At 32.7% G+C, this 17,649-nt stretch overlaps 3 protein-coding genes across 5 annotated transcripts in view; all 3 read left to right on the forward strand.

Moving 5' to 3' along the window:
- LOC102595053 (uncharacterized) overlaps positions 1-3,030 on the forward strand; it is a 12,222-nt gene extending 9,192 nt beyond the window's left edge. For both annotated transcript variants that reach the window (XM_006340607.2, XM_006340606.2), the window contains exons 12-18: positions 414-498; positions 604-706; positions 821-913; positions 1,666-1,732; positions 1,969-2,035; positions 2,155-2,208; positions 2,430-3,030. In XM_006340607.2, the coding sequence (XP_006340669.1) occupies positions 414-498; positions 604-706; positions 821-913; positions 1,666-1,732; positions 1,969-2,035; positions 2,155-2,208; positions 2,430-2,567 (607 nt within the window). In that variant the 3' untranslated portion in view covers positions 2,568-3,030. The remainder of the gene's footprint in view (positions 1-413; positions 499-603; positions 707-820; positions 914-1,665; positions 1,733-1,968; positions 2,036-2,154; positions 2,209-2,429) is intronic.
- Positions 3,031-5,983: 2,953 nt separating this feature from the next.
- LOC102595940 (peroxidase 72-like) lies at positions 5,984-8,451 on the forward strand. 2 transcript variants are annotated; one of them, XM_006340609.2, is made up of 4 exons: positions 5,984-6,287; positions 7,343-7,534; positions 7,630-7,795; positions 7,875-8,451. In XM_006340609.2, the coding sequence occupies exons 1-4, from the start codon at positions 6,063-6,065 to the stop codon at positions 8,288-8,290; spliced, it is 999 nt and encodes a 332-aa protein (XP_006340671.1). In that variant the 5' UTR covers positions 5,984-6,062; the 3' UTR covers positions 8,291-8,451. The 2 variants fall into 2 exon arrangements, with proteins under 2 accessions (XP_006340671.1, XP_015160054.1); XM_015304568.1 differs by lacking the exon at positions 5,984-6,287 and adding an exon at positions 6,881-7,183.
- A 3,741-nt stretch (positions 8,452-12,192) lies between these two features.
- LOC102595600 (peroxidase 49-like) lies at positions 12,193-13,971 on the forward strand. Its single transcript, XM_006340608.2, has 4 exons — positions 12,193-12,525; positions 12,813-13,004; positions 13,099-13,264; positions 13,386-13,971. Exons 1-4 carry the CDS (start codon positions 12,301-12,303, stop codon positions 13,799-13,801), a joined length of 999 nt encoding a protein of 332 aa, XP_006340670.2. The 5' UTR covers positions 12,193-12,300; the 3' UTR covers positions 13,802-13,971.
- The last annotated feature ends 3,678 nt before the right edge of the window (positions 13,972-17,649 follow it).

Below are 17,649 nucleotides of genomic sequence, written 5' to 3' on the forward strand. Positions count from 1 at the left end.
CCCCCCCAAAAAAAAAAAAAGGGGGAAAAATTGAAACAAAGAAATCTGGTTTTAGGTGACCATATTTTGTCACGTGTCCAAATCTGCTTTCCTTCAATTTGATGTTTGGGTACTCTTTGCTGTAAAATATCATTTGCCTCTTCATGATTCCACAGAGATGCTTTGCATTTATTTAGGAATGTCCTTTGGTTCAGGTGCCAAGCAATACCCTGGAGAGGACTGATCGTCATCCTAGTCTTTTTGTTGGTCAACTTTGCCAACAGTTTACCACTGCCTGTTTTATACTTGTCCTGTTCTTGCAGGATGGAGACATCCCATGTTTTATCATAAGCCGCGTAGCTACAGCAGTTGTTATCATATCAGTCTAAAATGCATGAAATTATTTCAATTGATTCTTCATTGTTCTCTTGTAGCTTCAACACTGCACAAACTCGTGTAGCCCTTTATATGACCGCGATTGCTTCGGTTTCAGGTTCTGTGCAGAAACCATTAGTAAAGGTGCTTAAACTTTTTATCATGCATTTTATTATTTTTGTGCTTGAATGTTATTCACTTGGAAATCACTGATTTCCTCTTTCATGCCCCTCTCCATATACATGTTAGGTTTCTCCAGAGCTAGGATTAAAGGTCACATTATCTGGTTCAGCAGCAACTGGGGGATCACCAACAACTTTGTCACCAACATCATTACTGATTGACTGGAGATGTATAATGACTTGACAATTCTGCTTATAGGACTGTTTTGGGAGATATTTCTTGTTTCTCTATTATATTATCTTTTGGCGCAACTTTGTTCCTCAATTGCTGATTGTATTTTCAGGTGATGTTGCTCGTGATAACCCTTACGAAGTTGAGGTCACCATTCCTATAGAAAACTATGACCCTGTTCAGTTCACCCTCACAAAGATGTGTGGTAAGTGCAATCTGGCCTTTATTCAACTTCACTTGTATGTGTGCCAGTTATACTTCTTCCGTTTCATTTTATGTGTTTTAGTATGATTTTTGGAATATGAAGAAGACTTTTGAATCAACGGTCTTAATTAAAGTTGTATATAACATACAAAAAATATCCTTTGAATCTTGTGGTGTTAAAGATGTCTTGTCATTCCTACAACGGAATGTCATTAGGGGTAAAATGAGGATGTTGGAATTAAAAAATCAATTAAATATAGAAATTAGAAGGAGACATTCTTCTTGAAGCAGACTTAAAAGGAAAGTAGGATACATACATTGAAACGGAGAGAGTATACACTTCTCATTGATGAGCATACATTATGCTCATAGAGCAAGGCATGTTTGAGTCTTTTGACAATGTATGTCTATGATATCAATCAACAAACAAGCAAAGCAAAAGCTTTAAAACAAAAGGGAAAAAATAATGTGGTTTAGCCTTTTAGCTAACCATCTACAGCCCTCCCGTCCTTATCCACCTTTTCCGCCATATGAGAATCTATTGGTAGAGATATTTTACTGTGCCGGGGGGGGGGTGGAGGAGGAGGACACCTTAGTAGTGTGTTTCAGCGGAGTGAATATCTTCTGTTAGGGATGGTTTTGCGCAATATGAATTACGTAGTTCTAGCAATGCTATGTCTTTTCTACCTGGTGCACTACTATTCTGAGTGTTTGTTCCATTTAAATCATGATAATGGAATGAAATTTCTGCAGAATATCAGCAAAGCGATGGTGGAGGTGCTGCAGGAAGATGGGCCATATTTGGAGTATTATCGTGCATGTACGTCATGTTCCTTTTCAGCCTTTTATTTTCACGTTGAAATGTCTGAGTGAGTTCTTGTGAATTTTATGCAGCTTTACATCATATGTTTTGCTGCAGCATAACTGGTTATTTTGCTTAGGAAGTTGTTGATTCTGTAGTTGAAATTTATATTTTTAGTAGTGTTTGTATATTCAGATGCTGCTCTTGGTCATCTTGTGTAGCATCATATAAATATGACATTTTGTGTGGAACAGAGTATTAGTTGCCTCAACACTATTCTGCTGTGGAGGGTTCATTTACAAGACACGAGTGTATAATCAGGTAGGTTTACTATTCATGCTTTTTGCTGTATGCTATCCTTTCTCTTTTTGTCCAGCTCTGTTTTCAATTGTATTATTCTTTTGCATCATTTACTAATTCATTAAATCTCATTTTTACAGCGTGGGCTTGATGCATTGCCTGGAATGACACTTTTATCTGCATGTTTGGAAACTGTAAGTCTACCTACTTGGAAGTTTTAACTTCTTGGGATGGTGTGGAAGGCTTTGGGTGAGCTATCAATGCATTGCCAAAATCATGGGAGCCGAGGGGTATATGCTAAGGGGAAATGTTATTTTGAGCATGCTGTGAAAATCATGGGAGCCGAACTGGTTTAATGTGCTGATTTGATCTCTTTAGCACGTTCTAACACTGCATTTTTGGAACTGAAAAATAGGTAAGCGGGGTAGGCCATGGCTATTCACGACCAGAAGATGTCAATAATCCATTTGCAAATCAAGCTTCATGGGAGCGTCAACCTGCTTCTACTCAAGCAACAGGGAGAACTAGTGAAGTTAGGTACGGATCAATCTGAGTCCTGTTTGTTTCTAAATGGAAGAGCTTTTCCACGTCCCAGGTCTAGTGTACCAGGTTATAAAAATGTGCACAAGACGGATCTGTCCTTGGAAGCAGCTGATATTTGGTGCTCTGCTTCTGCATACAAAACGTTGCTTAAGCCTTCTCATTTTTGTGGCGGTAAAGATTGAGAAACCATGAATTTTTTTGAAAACTCTGATAGATCAGCAATTTTGGTATTAATTCCCATCCGTGAAGCATAATGTACAATTTAACATACTTGGAAATGCTGGCCGAGTGGCCGTCATGGTACCTGTAACAGCTTTTATTTTAAGCTGCCAACAGATTCGTCTCTGTACGTATAGCTTTGGACTTGAAATTTTAATGATTACTTTGTTAGTGGTGGTGCTCACGCAGATTATTAGGCGGGAATGCTGTGAACTTGAAAGATTATGATTAATTGGTATGGTACTATGCATATATATGAAACACTTGCTGCTTTTTGACACTCTTGTTGAGTTGACAAGATTAATGACAATAATGTTTCGCATCCAAGAGCTTAACACGAGAATCAGATTCCTGTCGCACCACTTCAAGTCAATCGTCTGCTTTATCTTTTTAAGTAAAAATAATCATACCGTCAAAGTTGTCAATAGACGATATTGCTTATTCTAGACTTCTAGTATGTTGCTGCGTCTTTTCACATCCGGGTAAGTCTCAACATTTACCAAACCACCATAACAAATATCTAATTTAGTGAGTCGAATATAATTAAAAATAACATTCTATGGGGTTGGTTGGTAGAGTGTATTAACAAAAATAATGCATGCATTAACTCTGTGTATGAGTAATATTGTGTTCGATGCTTTTTTTCATTACACCATTGTGTATTAAGGTGTGTATTACTAATATCATGAATTTCTAGATATTAGTAATGCAAAGAGGTTTTAATGCACACATTAACATGGTTAATTAAAGAGCCCATTGCTCCTAAATTATTATTTTTTACAGCTTTTCCATCATAATTGTGAATGGTATCTTTGTAAATAAATATTTTTATGTAGCATATGCTATTCTAAATACACCAAATCAAACAATGCATAAGAAATAATTTATGTTTAATTAATGTAAGCATTAATAATACATTCTATTTAGCATTATTCTTATATGCTATACCAGACGAACCCTAAAAGAGGTGGAACTCATCATTCCCTCTGAATCAAGACTCCCAAGTTCAATTTTTGGGTTTTCTAAAGTTTATTCACCTTGCTTTAAGCTGCTTTAGGAAGGTCTTACTTGCAACTATGTCAAGAGAGAATATAATACAGTTCGTTAATTGAGACAGCCAATCTGCTTGAACCCCTTTATCCTCAATGTGTTAAAGAACAAATTTGGCATAAAAATTATTCTGTATATGCTTGAAAAAGTAGAGGAGCAGTTCTCCTAACATTTTTATTTTTAATCATTTCATTAGACCAATCAGATTTACCTAATATTCGCTTTATCCAGTTGTTGGTCACCTTCCTTACTTCTGTAATGCATGAGAGCAGACAGAGACCAAGTTACCCTAGTCCTCAGTACTACTATATTTTAATAAACGGCGATTTTCCATTTATATTTTTCTAAGAAATTGTCAATAGCGTAGCTTAAAGTACATAACAAAAAAATAAAAAAATTCTCTTTGTTTGACCATCTTGATTAAGATTTAGGTGAATGCAATAAAATTTAGCTGAAAAAGTTGACTATATCATCTAGTAAATAGTATTCAATATAAGTAATAGGTAAATCTAATATAAAATTATACTAATGAAATTCAAAACTTGCTCATGAAATTGCGAAGAGGAAAAACAAAAAGGTATCTTCATGAGATCATACATGTTTAATATATAAAACCAAAAAGAAGAGGAATTAAGAAATGGCGTGTGTAAATAGGACCTGGAGCAATTGAAGTCAAATAATAATATTGTGGAGGTCAACAAAGCAGGTGGATTCTGTCCCACTTTTATCATATAGCCATGTTTATCATCTTTGCATCCCTTGAACCCAAAGCAATCAATTAAGGTGTGTGTGGGGTTGACTAGATCAAGTCATTATTTAGCGCTTAAATTTCTCTAAAAATCTTCTCGATGGCATGACAGAAACAATTAAATAAAAAATCTGGATTTTGGGTAGGAGAGGACTAAAGCCAATTCATGTATATTAAATATAAATATATATATATATATTATTGATTTACAGAAGAACCTTGAATATTTTCTCCTAAAAATCATTTGATTAAGAAACCTTGATCATATTAGTTGATCATTTTTCATTTTGTACGATGCTTAAGAAATCATAAATAAGAAGATAATTTACTAAATCACCCTTAATTAAACAACTTTGTGACAATTTTTACAAACAAATATGAACACTTTCAAAAAAGAATTAATTGCAAGGATAATATAGAAAAAAATTAATTAATACTTTCTTGATTTAGTAAGGTGGACAACTAATATGGAACAACTATTTTTAGTGTAATGATCAATTAATATGAGACAGAGGAAGTATTTCTCTATCACTTTTAACATATCAAGAAAAGATAATTTATTTTTTCATGTTTTGCTCTTAATAGTAATGACTTATTCCTCAAATAATTTATTTCAAGATTCAACACTAAACATCAATTAATATGGATGATATGATAATATAGTCATATCAATTATTGTTTGTTAAGAAGCATGCAAAGTTCAAAATGGACAAGTAAAAGTGAATGAAGAGAGTAATTTACAATGTTAAAAAATAGGGCAAATTACAGAAATCACATACTTTTAATGCAAAATTACAATCTATCCCTTAAAAGTTTATAATTACAGAAATCCCTCAAACGGATACAATAATATAAGCGTTGATACATTAATCTGATGCGCGAGATACATTAATCGTTAAGTAAGATACATTACATTTTATACATGATACACTAATCAGATGTACATTTTATACATGATACACTAATTTGATGCACGAGATATAATAATATAAGCTCTGATAAATTAATCTGATGCGTGAGATACACTAATCTGATGCGCGAAAATGAGAAATTTTGGAGATTTGTAAAACTTATAGGGGATAATGGTAATAAGTAAACTAAAAGGTGAAATTTCTATAATTTTTCTTAAAAAATATTGCCAAGTCAACAATTAGTAAGATAAGTAGTCATAATCAACTTCATGTCATGCATTATAATTGAATTGATGTTGCAACATTTACAGTAGCTGGTGAAGGTGTTTTTACCATCATGGACCAGATCAATCATCATACTTGTTAAAACACAAGTTTGCATCAATTGGTAAATAATGCAGAAATTAATATACGAATCCCAACTAAAAAGTTACCAACTCCATTTATTTCCGACTCTTCTTCCATTGAACACACTATATATACTAGTGAAAACTCCATTCAATTTCATCACAGCAAGCTAGCCTTCTTCAATATTTTATCTTCTTTCTGTAACAAGTCCTAAGAACTTAAGTTCAAGATGGCTCAGTCTACGAGCTTCTTCGTTCTCGTAGCTCTTCTTGTTTTTGCACCAATTTGTTTCTCTTTTAAGAGTGACAATGATAACCTATACCCGCAATACTATTATAAATCATGCCCACAAGCACAAGAAATTGTCAAGTCTGTTGTTGCCAAGGCTGTTGCCAAAGAAGCCCGAATGGCTGCTTCGTTGCTGAGGCTCCATTTCCATGACTGCTTTGTCAAGGTAAAACATCTCTCTGTTACTAAATATTTGTCACTTTGTATTATAACAATGCACACTAGTACACAACTGAAAGTTACTTTTGCTACGAACAAAATATAGAGATATGTGCCATAAAAAATGATAGGCTAGCTAATCATTTTTCTTACTATGCTTTGTAGGGGTGTGTAATAATATAAGCTCTGATAAATTAATCTGATGCGTGAGATACACTAATCTGATGCGCGAAAATGAGAAATTTTGGAGATTTGTAAAACTTATAGGGGATAATGGTAATAAGTAAACTAAAAGGTGAAATTTCTATAATTTTTCTTAAAAAATATTGCCAAGTCAACAATTAGTAAGATAAGTAGTCATAATCAACTTCATGTCATGCATTATAATTGAATTGATGTTGCAACATTTACAGTAGCTGGTGAAGGTGTTTTTACCATCATGGACCAGATCAATCATCATACTTGTTAAAACACAAGTTTGCATCAATTGGTAAATAATGCAGAAATTAATATACGAATCCCAACTAAAAAGTTACCAACTCCATTTATTTCCGACTCTTCTTCCATTGAACACACTATATATACTAGTGAAAACTCCATTCAATTTCATCACAGCAAGCTAGCCTTCTTCAATATTTTATCTTCTTTCTGTAACAAGTCCTAAGAACTTAAGTTCAAGATGGCTCAGTCTACGAGCTTCTTCGTTCTCGTAGCTCTTCTTGTTTTTGCACCAATTTGTTTCTCTTTTAAGAGTGACAATGATAACCTATACCCGCAATACTATTATAAATCATGCCCACAAGCACAAGAAATTGTCAAGTCTGTTGTGCCAAGGCTGTTGCCAAAGAAGCCCGAATGGCTGCTTCGTTGCTGAGGCTCCATTTCCATGACTGCTTTGTCAAGGTAAAACATCTCTCTGTTACTAAATATTTGTCACTTTGTATTATAACAATGCACACTAGTACACAACTGAAAGTTACTTTTGCTACGAACAAAATATAGAGATATGTGCCATAAAAAGTTGATAGGCTAGCTAATCATTTTTCTTACTATGCTTTGTAGGGGTGTGACGCATCTTTGCTTCTGGACAGCAGGGGAAGCATAGTAACTGAAAAGAGATCAAACCCCAACAGGAACTCAGCTCGTGGATTTGATGTCATTGATGATATTAAATCTGCACTTGAGAAAGAATGCCCACAAACTGTCTCTTGTGCTGATATCTTGGCACTTGCTGCAAGGGACTCCACTGTTTTGGTAAGTAGTGATGAGTGTCACATAAATTAAAGTTGATCACTCACACAACTTCTCTAGGAGGGGCGAAACAGAGCTAATTTTATTTTGTTTTTTAGGCTGGTGGACCCAACTGGGAGGTTCCATTGGGAAGAAGAGACTCCAGAAGTGCCAGTTTAAGTGGCTCCAACAATGACATTCCTGCTCCAAACAACACATTTAACACCATTCTCACTAAATTTAAGAGGCAGGGGCTTGATGTTGTAGACCTTGTCGCCTTATCTGGTAAAAGCTAGTCCCTTTAATTTCTTTGTTACTACATAGTTATTCACATGTTTGAAATCTTAGATGTATTATTATGCAGGGAGCCACACAATTGGAAATTCAAGATGTGTCAGCTTTAGGCAAAGGCTCTACAACCAGTCAGGAAACAGTAAACCAGACACTACTCTGGATGAATCATATGCTGCCCAATTGCGCAATAGATGCCCAAAATCTGGTGGTGACCAAAACTTATTCTTCTTGGACTTTGTTTCCCCAACAAAATTTGATAACAGTTACTTCAAGCTCTTGTTGGCTTCAAAGGGTCTGTTGAACTCTGATCAAGTTCTTACTACTAAGAGTGAAGCATCATTAGCCTTGGTGAAGCAGTATGCAGAGAACAATGCACTTTTCTTCGACCACTTCGCCAAGTCTATGGTTAAGATGGGAAACATTTCTCCTTTGACAGGTTCCAGTGGAGAAATCAGGAAGACATGCAGGAAGATCAACTCATCTTAAGTTGTTTTGTTATGTATCTTTCCATTAATAAGCTTCTTTATTGTTGTTTTGTTATCTATCTTTCCCCTGTTCTTTTTACATTCTTCATTTTTCGTCCTTGAGATCACATCGCTTGTTCCATCTGTTTTTAATAATGAATCTATATTCTATACCATTGTGGATCTTATTTTTAGTAGCTTTCACACTTCATTTTAACACTTCATGACAAAGTAAATTAACTGAAACCAAGAAAAGAAGCAACACATATTACATAGAATATTATGCAATATAGTACAATAATTTAATACCTTCATACCAAATTACATTAAATATTATACTATTGATTAAGAGAATATTCGCTCTCGGATTTTCAACTAATCATATCATATCATATCATATTATCTAATTCATTCTCTCAATCAATATTTTCTCAACTAAATATGTCAGTTATATCTCGAAAAGGGTGCTCAGCTTTTGAGAAATTTACAAAGCATAAATCAAACTTTATTTTGTATCAATAAAATTACTTAACTAAATGGTATGATGAACCTTGTACTTATATGAGTTTGTATTCTGAACTTTTTTACTTAACTATTTGTCAACTGAGCCCTTAGACTCAACGAAACTCAACATTTTAAACCCCCTTGGCTTTGTGTGAACTTCAAACGCTCAACAAAAATGACACGTCGTCATCCACGTCAAATTTAAATGACACATCATTAATTATTTATTTTTAAGAAAAAAATAATTTTATTTTCACTTCATTCCTCTCTCATTCTTCTTTAACCATCTATCCATTTTTTACTTTAGATCTCACCACCACAATCATCATCTTCACCATTATCACCACTTTCCTATATCACAAAAATCACATTCTTTTCTATGTTTTCATCATTCATAAATTCCAGTTATATTTTTTTGAAAAACTTCGTTCATCACTTGAAACATCATAAACCACTTTTCTCCATTAATGCAAACTACATCATCATTAAAATACCTCAATATATCCGAATATTGTACACAATTCTACACAACACTCTATCTGATTTCACAATGACATTGAACAATTATTTTTTACCCATCAAAATTATCAAATTTATTACCTCACAAATTTGTAGAAACGAGAAGAAAAAACTAAACGAAGGACACCAAATTAGAAACTAAAGCAAAAAAGCAAATAAAAATGATTAGAAGTTCATTTTTGTTCATTCATGGTGGGGAGCTTTATCAATTATCATTGTAAGGATTACTCCCCACTCTTCCTCCTTAGCTTTGAGATTTACTATCTTTTTTTTTTTTCCAGATCTGTTGTGGCCCACTCCAAGATTTGCTATATTGTTTAAAATCAATATCTTGTAAAAATCAATAGAGGGATAAAAATGTTTAGAAAGAAGAAGAAACTGAAAAGTCACGGAGAAGGGGAGAAAGAGAGAGAAATGGGGGATTGGATTGGGGATTGGTATGTTACGCTCCTATTGTGCGTGAATCACGCAATTGTTCCAAGTCAACAATTAAGTTGCCACATAAGCTTGTTCAATAGTTAAAGGAATTTAATATGTTGAGTTTCGTTGAGTTTAAGAGTTTAGTTGACAAAAAATTAAGTAAAAGGGTTCAGAATATAAACTTATACAAGTATAAGGGTTCATCAGACTCTTTTGCCTAAATTTTATATCAATGAAATCACTTAACTAAATTTATCATTAAAAAAATTGATATAACAAAATAAATTATTTTTTATACCATGTAAATATGAAATTCATAAATAAATAAAATTAAAGAAAACTTATAAAAAAAATTACGGAAAACTTAATTAGGGAAAACCATATTATGGTATTAGCAAGAATCATCTTCTTTACCTAACAAGTCTCTTGCAGCCTTCCCAAATGGAAGGTATAAAACAGATCTAGGCATTAAAAACAATTTGTACATGACTAACAACACTAGCTAATTGAAATCTTGTACAACAGACTAATAAAATAAGTTGACAAAAGCTTGTTTAATTACCTCGCAGCATATTCAAGCTTGGTGTTCTCACGGACGTAAAAATACATAGTAACACCATAATATAGTCTTCACTAATTAAGTTTATTCAAAAAAATTATTTTGATGAGTTTTTTATTTAATTTTATTTATTTATGGAATTTATAAGTGATTTTATTGATACAAAATTTTAAGTTGAGTGATTTTATGGATACATAATCAAGTTTAATGTCTTTATTAGATAATTCTCAAAATTAAATGACTATTAAATATGCTCAAGGTTTAAAACTTGTGCTGCAACTCAATATGACGTTTCTGGCCTTACCACATATTCTTTTATTCAAATGGATATTTACTTGGTTACTTTTTATTTTTATTTTTTTATAAATACATGTCAATCAACCCAAATATTTGTGTGTCTTCTCTCATTGGAGCCGCACGCGATATTTTTTTTTTTGATTGGATGTGCAAATTATAAAGGCCGACATTAGAAGTTGAAAAGAAAAAGAAGTTAATTAAAATATGCAATAATACTTTTAATGGTGTGAGGTATTTCATGTGTTTATGTTGTCATAATACAATAATAAAAGATATTATAAATTTACACGGAAATGAAATTAAATACTTAATGATTTGAGATTTGATTGAGTTGCAATAGAAATACACGTATATAAACAGTCTATTTATTATGTACCGGTTTAAAGATGATGTATGTTCATAAACATAAACGGATTTGTGTGATGCATGCGAAGAAAATAAACTTGCAAATGTTTAAGCACTGCGGATATAACTTAAATGGTGGTCCCAAAATCGGGTAACTCTGCACTTGGGCGCCTGCAAATATTTGATAAAAGACATAGACAGTTCGTTGATCATCCTATACCACATTAAATCATTCTCCTCATGCGACTAAAATCAGTTTTTTCCAAGCATAAATCTTATTCTGTTCATGTTTGAAAATAGTGGCGGAGCAGTTCTCCTAATCCTTTTAACCTGAATATATTTTTGTCCATTCATTGGACCAAATTAATTGGATTCACCTAATATTCACATTCACTTATCCATTTGTAGGTTAGCTTGCTGTGCTTATGTAACGCATGAGAACATACATACAACAAATTATACTAGTCATAGGCTCATAGCATTTTAGTCTAATTGTTTGACATAATAATAAAAAATTATTCTTATTTTAGACCATATGTTTAAGATTTACAACTTTGATATGTTTTACAAGCTAACTGTTTCGCAATACTTTTCTAATAACATGGAGTAATCAAAGACAAATAATGTTAAGGCTCTGTTTGTCAAGAAAGCAGGTGCCCTTCTATGTATTATTATTATATGAACTCTTTTGTTACTTTATACATTTCATGCCTTGAGTAATTAAGGCGTGTGGGGCTGACCAGATCAAGTCATTCTCTCATGCTTAATATTTTAGTATTACTAGTAAAGATTTTCCTCTATAGCTGAGTACAATTTATTAAGTTTGATATTGGTAAGGGGAGAACTATAGGACGATTGATGCGTATATTATATTCAAATTGATTGACAAATAGATGAACTTTGACAATTGTCTCCCAATAATTATTTGTTTAAGAAGCCTTGATTCTTTTCACTTTTATTTCCTTTGGATTTTTTCTTCAGAAGTGGACCTCATCAACTTTACCGAGGCTCGAAAATAACTAAGTCAACAAGTAGTTAGTAATGTGTAAGATAAACCTCCTGTCCTGCATAACAATTGAGTTAATGTTGGAAAATTTACGTAGCTGGTGAAAGTCTTTTGTCTATTATGGACCAAATCAATCATTATTTACTTGTAGAACATAAGTCTTCTTGGATTGGCAAATTAAAATCATGCATAATTATATTTTATCCCAACTAAAAGGCTACCAACTCCATTTATTTACTTGTTCATGATTGTAAAACTTCTTTCACTGAACACACTATATAAACTCGTGAACTTCATATCAAATTCATCACAGCAAAAGCTAGCGTTCCTCAGCATTAATCAAATTAAATTTCTTCTAAATCTAAGTCCTTTTAACTTCAAGATGGCTCGGTCCATGAGCTTCTTCATTTTCATTACTCTGCTTTCTTTTGCACCAATTTGTTTCTCTTTTAAGAATAACAATGATAATCTATACCCGCAATACTATTATAAGTCATGCCCACAAGCGCTAGAAATTGTCAAGTCTGTAGTTGCCAAGGCTGTTGCCAAAGAAGCCCGAATGGCTGCTTCTCTGTTGAGGCTCCATTTCCACGACTGTTTTGTCAAGGTAAAACATATATATTTCATGTGACTTAGCATTTATGACATTAGGTATAATAACTTTGAACCGTTGAGTATACCGTGTTGAATGTACATTTAATATAAGTTGTGTCATGACAATATCTACATGGCAGAAAGTAACTACAAGTTGGAAATAGTCTGAATAGGAAGTGCAATAGCATACTAGCATGCAAAAATACTCTTTCTTCTTTTTATGCGGCTTTGAACTTCTTAACTATGGCTTATCAGGAAGTGATAACTGATGGCTAGCTATTGTTTCACTATGTGATGTAGGGATGTGATGCATCTTTGCTTCTGGATAGTAGCAATGGTATTGTGACAGAAAAAGGATCAAACCCCAACAAGAATTCAGCTCGTGGATTTGAAGTCCTTGACGAGATTAAATCTGCACTGGAGAAGGAATGTCCTCAAACTGTTTCTTGCGCTGATATCTTGGCACTTGCTGCAAGGGATTCTACTGTATTGGTAAGTACTGCCACGGCATATATATATAGTGTGTGATCAGAGTACCTCCTTAAGAATAAATAAAACACGAGCTTACTTTTTTTCGTTTATACAGGCTGGTGGACCGAACTGGGAGGTTCCATTGGGAAGAAGAGACTCCAGAAGCGCCAGTCTAAGTGGCTCCAACAACAATATTCCTGCTCCAAACAACACATTTGATTCCATTCTCTCCAAGTTCAAGAGACAAGGACTTGATCTTGTTGACCTTGTAGCTTTGTCCGGTAAGTGTTGCTCTTTATTTTTTTCTTATTGGATTGCTCTTTCCTTGACATTTGCTTAATTTTTAGCCAGACTAGTTATCAGACGTGAAATCAAAGTTAACACCGATAAATTGTGATGCAGGGAGCCACACAATTGGAAATTCAAGATGTACCAGCTTCAGACAAAGGCTCTACAACCAGTCAGGAAATAATAAACCAGACTCAACTCTGGATCAATCTTATGCTGCCCAATTGCGCAATAGATGCCCAAAATCTGGTGGTGACCAAAACTTATTCTTCTTGGACTTTGTTTCCCCAACAAAATTTGATAACAGCTACTTCAAGCTCTTGTTGGCTTCAAAGGGTCTGCTGAATTCTGACCAAGTTCTTACTACTAAGAGTGAAGAATCATTAGCCTTGGTGAAGCAATATGCAGAGAACAATGCACTTTTCTTCGACCACTTCGCCAAGTCTATGGTTAAGATGGGAAACATTTCTCCCTTGACAGGTTCCAGTGGGGAAATCAGGAAGACTTGCAGGAAGATCAACTCGTCTTAACAGAGCACATCAACTTTCATTTGCAGAAACTGATTTAATAATTGTTATGTATCTTTCCATTGTTCTTTTTGTATTCTTCTAGCTTCTTTCATTTTTCGTCCTTGAGATCACATCACTTGTACCATCTGTTGTTTATCATGAATCTATACTATTCGTGGATCTTATTTTTAGCAGCTTTCACACTTCATTTTATCACAGGACAAAGTGAATTAATCGAAACCAATAACAGAAGCTACAGATATTTTTGTACTTAATCAGTAGGCAAACATAAGTTGGTATAGAGATGAAGTCAAAAGCATACGATAACACAGGAACTATATATAGTAATATTCTAATACCCTCAGACCAAATTAGAGAAAATATTATACTATGAACAAGCCTCTTAATTATAGTTAAAAAGAACAAATCAAGAAAACACTCACTAACTTTGGTAAGAAAATTTTCATCTTCCACTAATTTTGACTCCTTATTTATATCATCAACTTAATAATATTTTCTGATTTCTCGTTGATATAATTTTAATCTTATGTAAAAATTTAATCATTTAAAATAAGAATATCCTTAAAAAAAAAATTACATAGAAGATACAAAATACACAAAAATAACTCGAGATAATCTCTAAAAATTTAGTATTAAAAATACATTTTATATCATATTTTCTAAATTAATGTTAACATATACCATTATATTTTTTTAATTGAAATCTTGTAAACTACCTTTGACAGAAAAAAAAAATCTAAGTATTTTTTATTTAGTAAAAAGAGAAGTATTTGGCAAATAAATTATACCAAAAATGAAAAGAAAATGGAGAGTAAAGAAGATATTGTAAAATATTTTAGAATAATTTCTGTTTTTTTTAAAAAATAAAGTTCGTCTCCTCTTTTTTTTCTTAATTATTTCGCGGTCAGTTATAAAAAATAATTAAAAAATGAAGGATATTCTTAATTATGCTTTTATTAGTAAATGTCTTTACCTATGATTGACTTGAACATATTCATATTTGGCTCTTGATTCTCTAACACGTACCACTCCCTGTGGGATTCAACCCCAACTCACTTAGTTGGGTTATATTACTGACTAATGATCGTTGACACTTAGAATTGAAAGAAGTGTCCTGATACGTGAAATCAACTCCCAAGTTCAATTTTTGGGTTTTCTAAAGTTTATTCACCTTGCTTTAAGTTGCTTTAGGAAGATCTTACTTGCAACTATGTCAAAAGAGAATATAGTACAGTTCGTTAATTGAGACAGCCAATCTGCTTGAACCCCTTTATCCTCAATGTGTTGAAGAACAAATTTGGCATAAAAATTATGTTTGAAAAAGTAGAGGAGCAGTTCTCCAAACATTTTAATTTTTAATCATTTCATTAGACCAATCAGATTCACCTAATATTCGCTTTATCCAGTTGTTGGTCACCTTCCTCACTTCTGTAATGCATGAGAGCAGACATAGACCAAGTTACCCTAGTCCTCAGTACTACTATCATATTATATTAAAAGTGGGAAGGTTTTATGGTCAAAGTTGGATTACGAAAATGCCCTTCATTAATTTTTTTAATTAAAAAAAATACATTTTACTGTTATAAAATAATATATTGTGGATGTCCACTACATCAAGAAGTTACTCCATTACTTTCCTCCATTATGAAGATAACCATAACCTCCACCTTTATAATCATTATTATTGTAACCTTTCACTTTCATAACCTCTCCCATTATATTCATGTTAATGTCATGTTTATGACTAACCTTTTGTATGCCTCTATGTTACACTATAAATAGAGGCATAAGGATTCATATTGTAGAGACTTGAAGACTTGGAATAATAAGAAAAGCTCTCATCTCTTGTCTCCCTATTTCTATTGCTTTCATCTTCTATATTTCTTGTCTTATTTTGTTTTAATTTTACAACACGTTATCAGCACGATTGTTCTACAATTGAAGGATTGAAGCAAAGTAAATATAAAGAAGGTAAAAATATTTGTGTTTATTTTTCTCTCGAGAACAAGGTAAACTACTATATAATCTATTTTATATTTTACTTTTGATTATGCATCATTAGTTTTCTTACCATCTCAAAATCATATGAGTCCAGGAAGTTGCTTTTACTTTGAGCAAACTTTTAATTTAATCACTATATATTTAAAAAGTAAAGTTAATTTTGTGAGTTAATAATTTGTAAAGAAATTGTTCTTTATGATCTTGTTTTATTAAAAGATAAGTAATTGAGTTATGTGGCATATACATATTGATTGGATCATCATTATAGGTTACTTTTGTACCTATTTATTTTTCTTCATCTAAACATTTACTTGTGGAGTTATTAATATATTATTTGTACTAACAAAGTTTATTTTGTGGTTATTTTAAAATGATTGAGGGTAAGACTATGAATTCAAGTTTCATCGCACCAAGTGGGTAAGACATCGAGTTAAAGTCTGGGTGCGTCATGATAATAAGAAGTTGGGTTCAAGACCCATTGATTTATGACCAAAGGTGTCTTTTATATGGGTAAGACATTGGGTTTAAGTCCTAATGCACTATAGTGATATGGTGATAACTAACATAAAAGTTGTATACTTTTGACTGAAAGTCATAAAATTTGCCCAAATGATTTGCTCCATTCTCTTGCAGGACATAATGTGTCTCAAAATGACAAGTGGTTAAATGCATGAATATGAGTATGGTAAAATATTGATGGTCATCATTGTGGTAATTAAAAGAAAGAACATTATGGATTCTTAAGATGGTCCTTCAAATGTGAAGGTAATTTTTATCCATTAAAGTGGTATGAAAAGTTGAGGTGAATCACATATATTTGATAAATGTGAAAGCATGACAATGAGTTTCTAATAAAAACTTATGGTGCATGTTCAAATGGTTATGCTCAATTTCTTAAAGAAAATGTGACTTGTGTTCTTATGGATAAGAGCATGTTCATGTATTGTTGGATAAATGTCACATCTCACCTCTACGGGAGGTTTGAGAGATTGAAAAGAAATATTTTGACATAAATGATCATTTAGTCATATACTTTAAGTACTACACAAATATTGTGGTATGTTTTATTATGAACTATTGGAGGACAAAAGAAAGAAATAATTCGTTTCTATAAAGGTTGTGGCCATGACCAAAATAAATATTATTGTGTGGCAACACAAATTTGTCATTGGTTGTCAAGAAATAAGTCTTGCATGTAATAATTTTAACCATGACAATAATAATCATTTTCTCCTTGAAGGAGATGATCACCATAAGAATGGTGTTGTGAAATTTGTGGCAGTCCACAAACTTAATTAAGAGTTTCGGAAGAACTAATTTGTTACTATCCAGAAATGAAAATAGTTCATAATATTGAGGTTGTAGTAAGTCTCGAAAGAAACTTTTTAAGTTTCGGAGGAATTGAAAAAAATTATTATATTGAGACTGTAAATTATTGAAAGATTAAATATCTTCAAATTACTACAATCAAAGCGGGTTATGAATATTTACATAAAATGTTACCCGTCTTTCTCTGGTTTGTTGTATACAAATATAGGCATGATGGTGGAATCACATGCAAAAGTAAACTAGAAGTTTACTAGAATAAATATCAGTTGGCATAACCGGTTGACCATTTCAGTTCAAATGTGATGCAAAAGAATTGAGAATTCATGTGGTTATATGTTGAAGAAATAAAAGATTCTTCAAGAATTCTCATGTGTTGCTTGTTCTCATGATAAAATGATCATTGTACCAGCTAAGGTTGGGATTGTATCCCTTGAAATTATATGAAACATATAAAAGGGTGAATATGGGCCCGTTCACCTGTCATGTGGACCGCTTCCTATTATGATTTAATAGATGCA

Source organism: Solanum tuberosum, unplaced genomic scaffold (genome assembly GCF_000226075.1).
Source record: "Solanum tuberosum cultivar DM 1-3 516 R44 unplaced genomic scaffold, SolTub_3.0 scf00020, whole genome shotgun sequence".
Taxonomy (NCBI): Eukaryota; Viridiplantae; Streptophyta; class Magnoliopsida; order Solanales; family Solanaceae; genus Solanum; species Solanum tuberosum.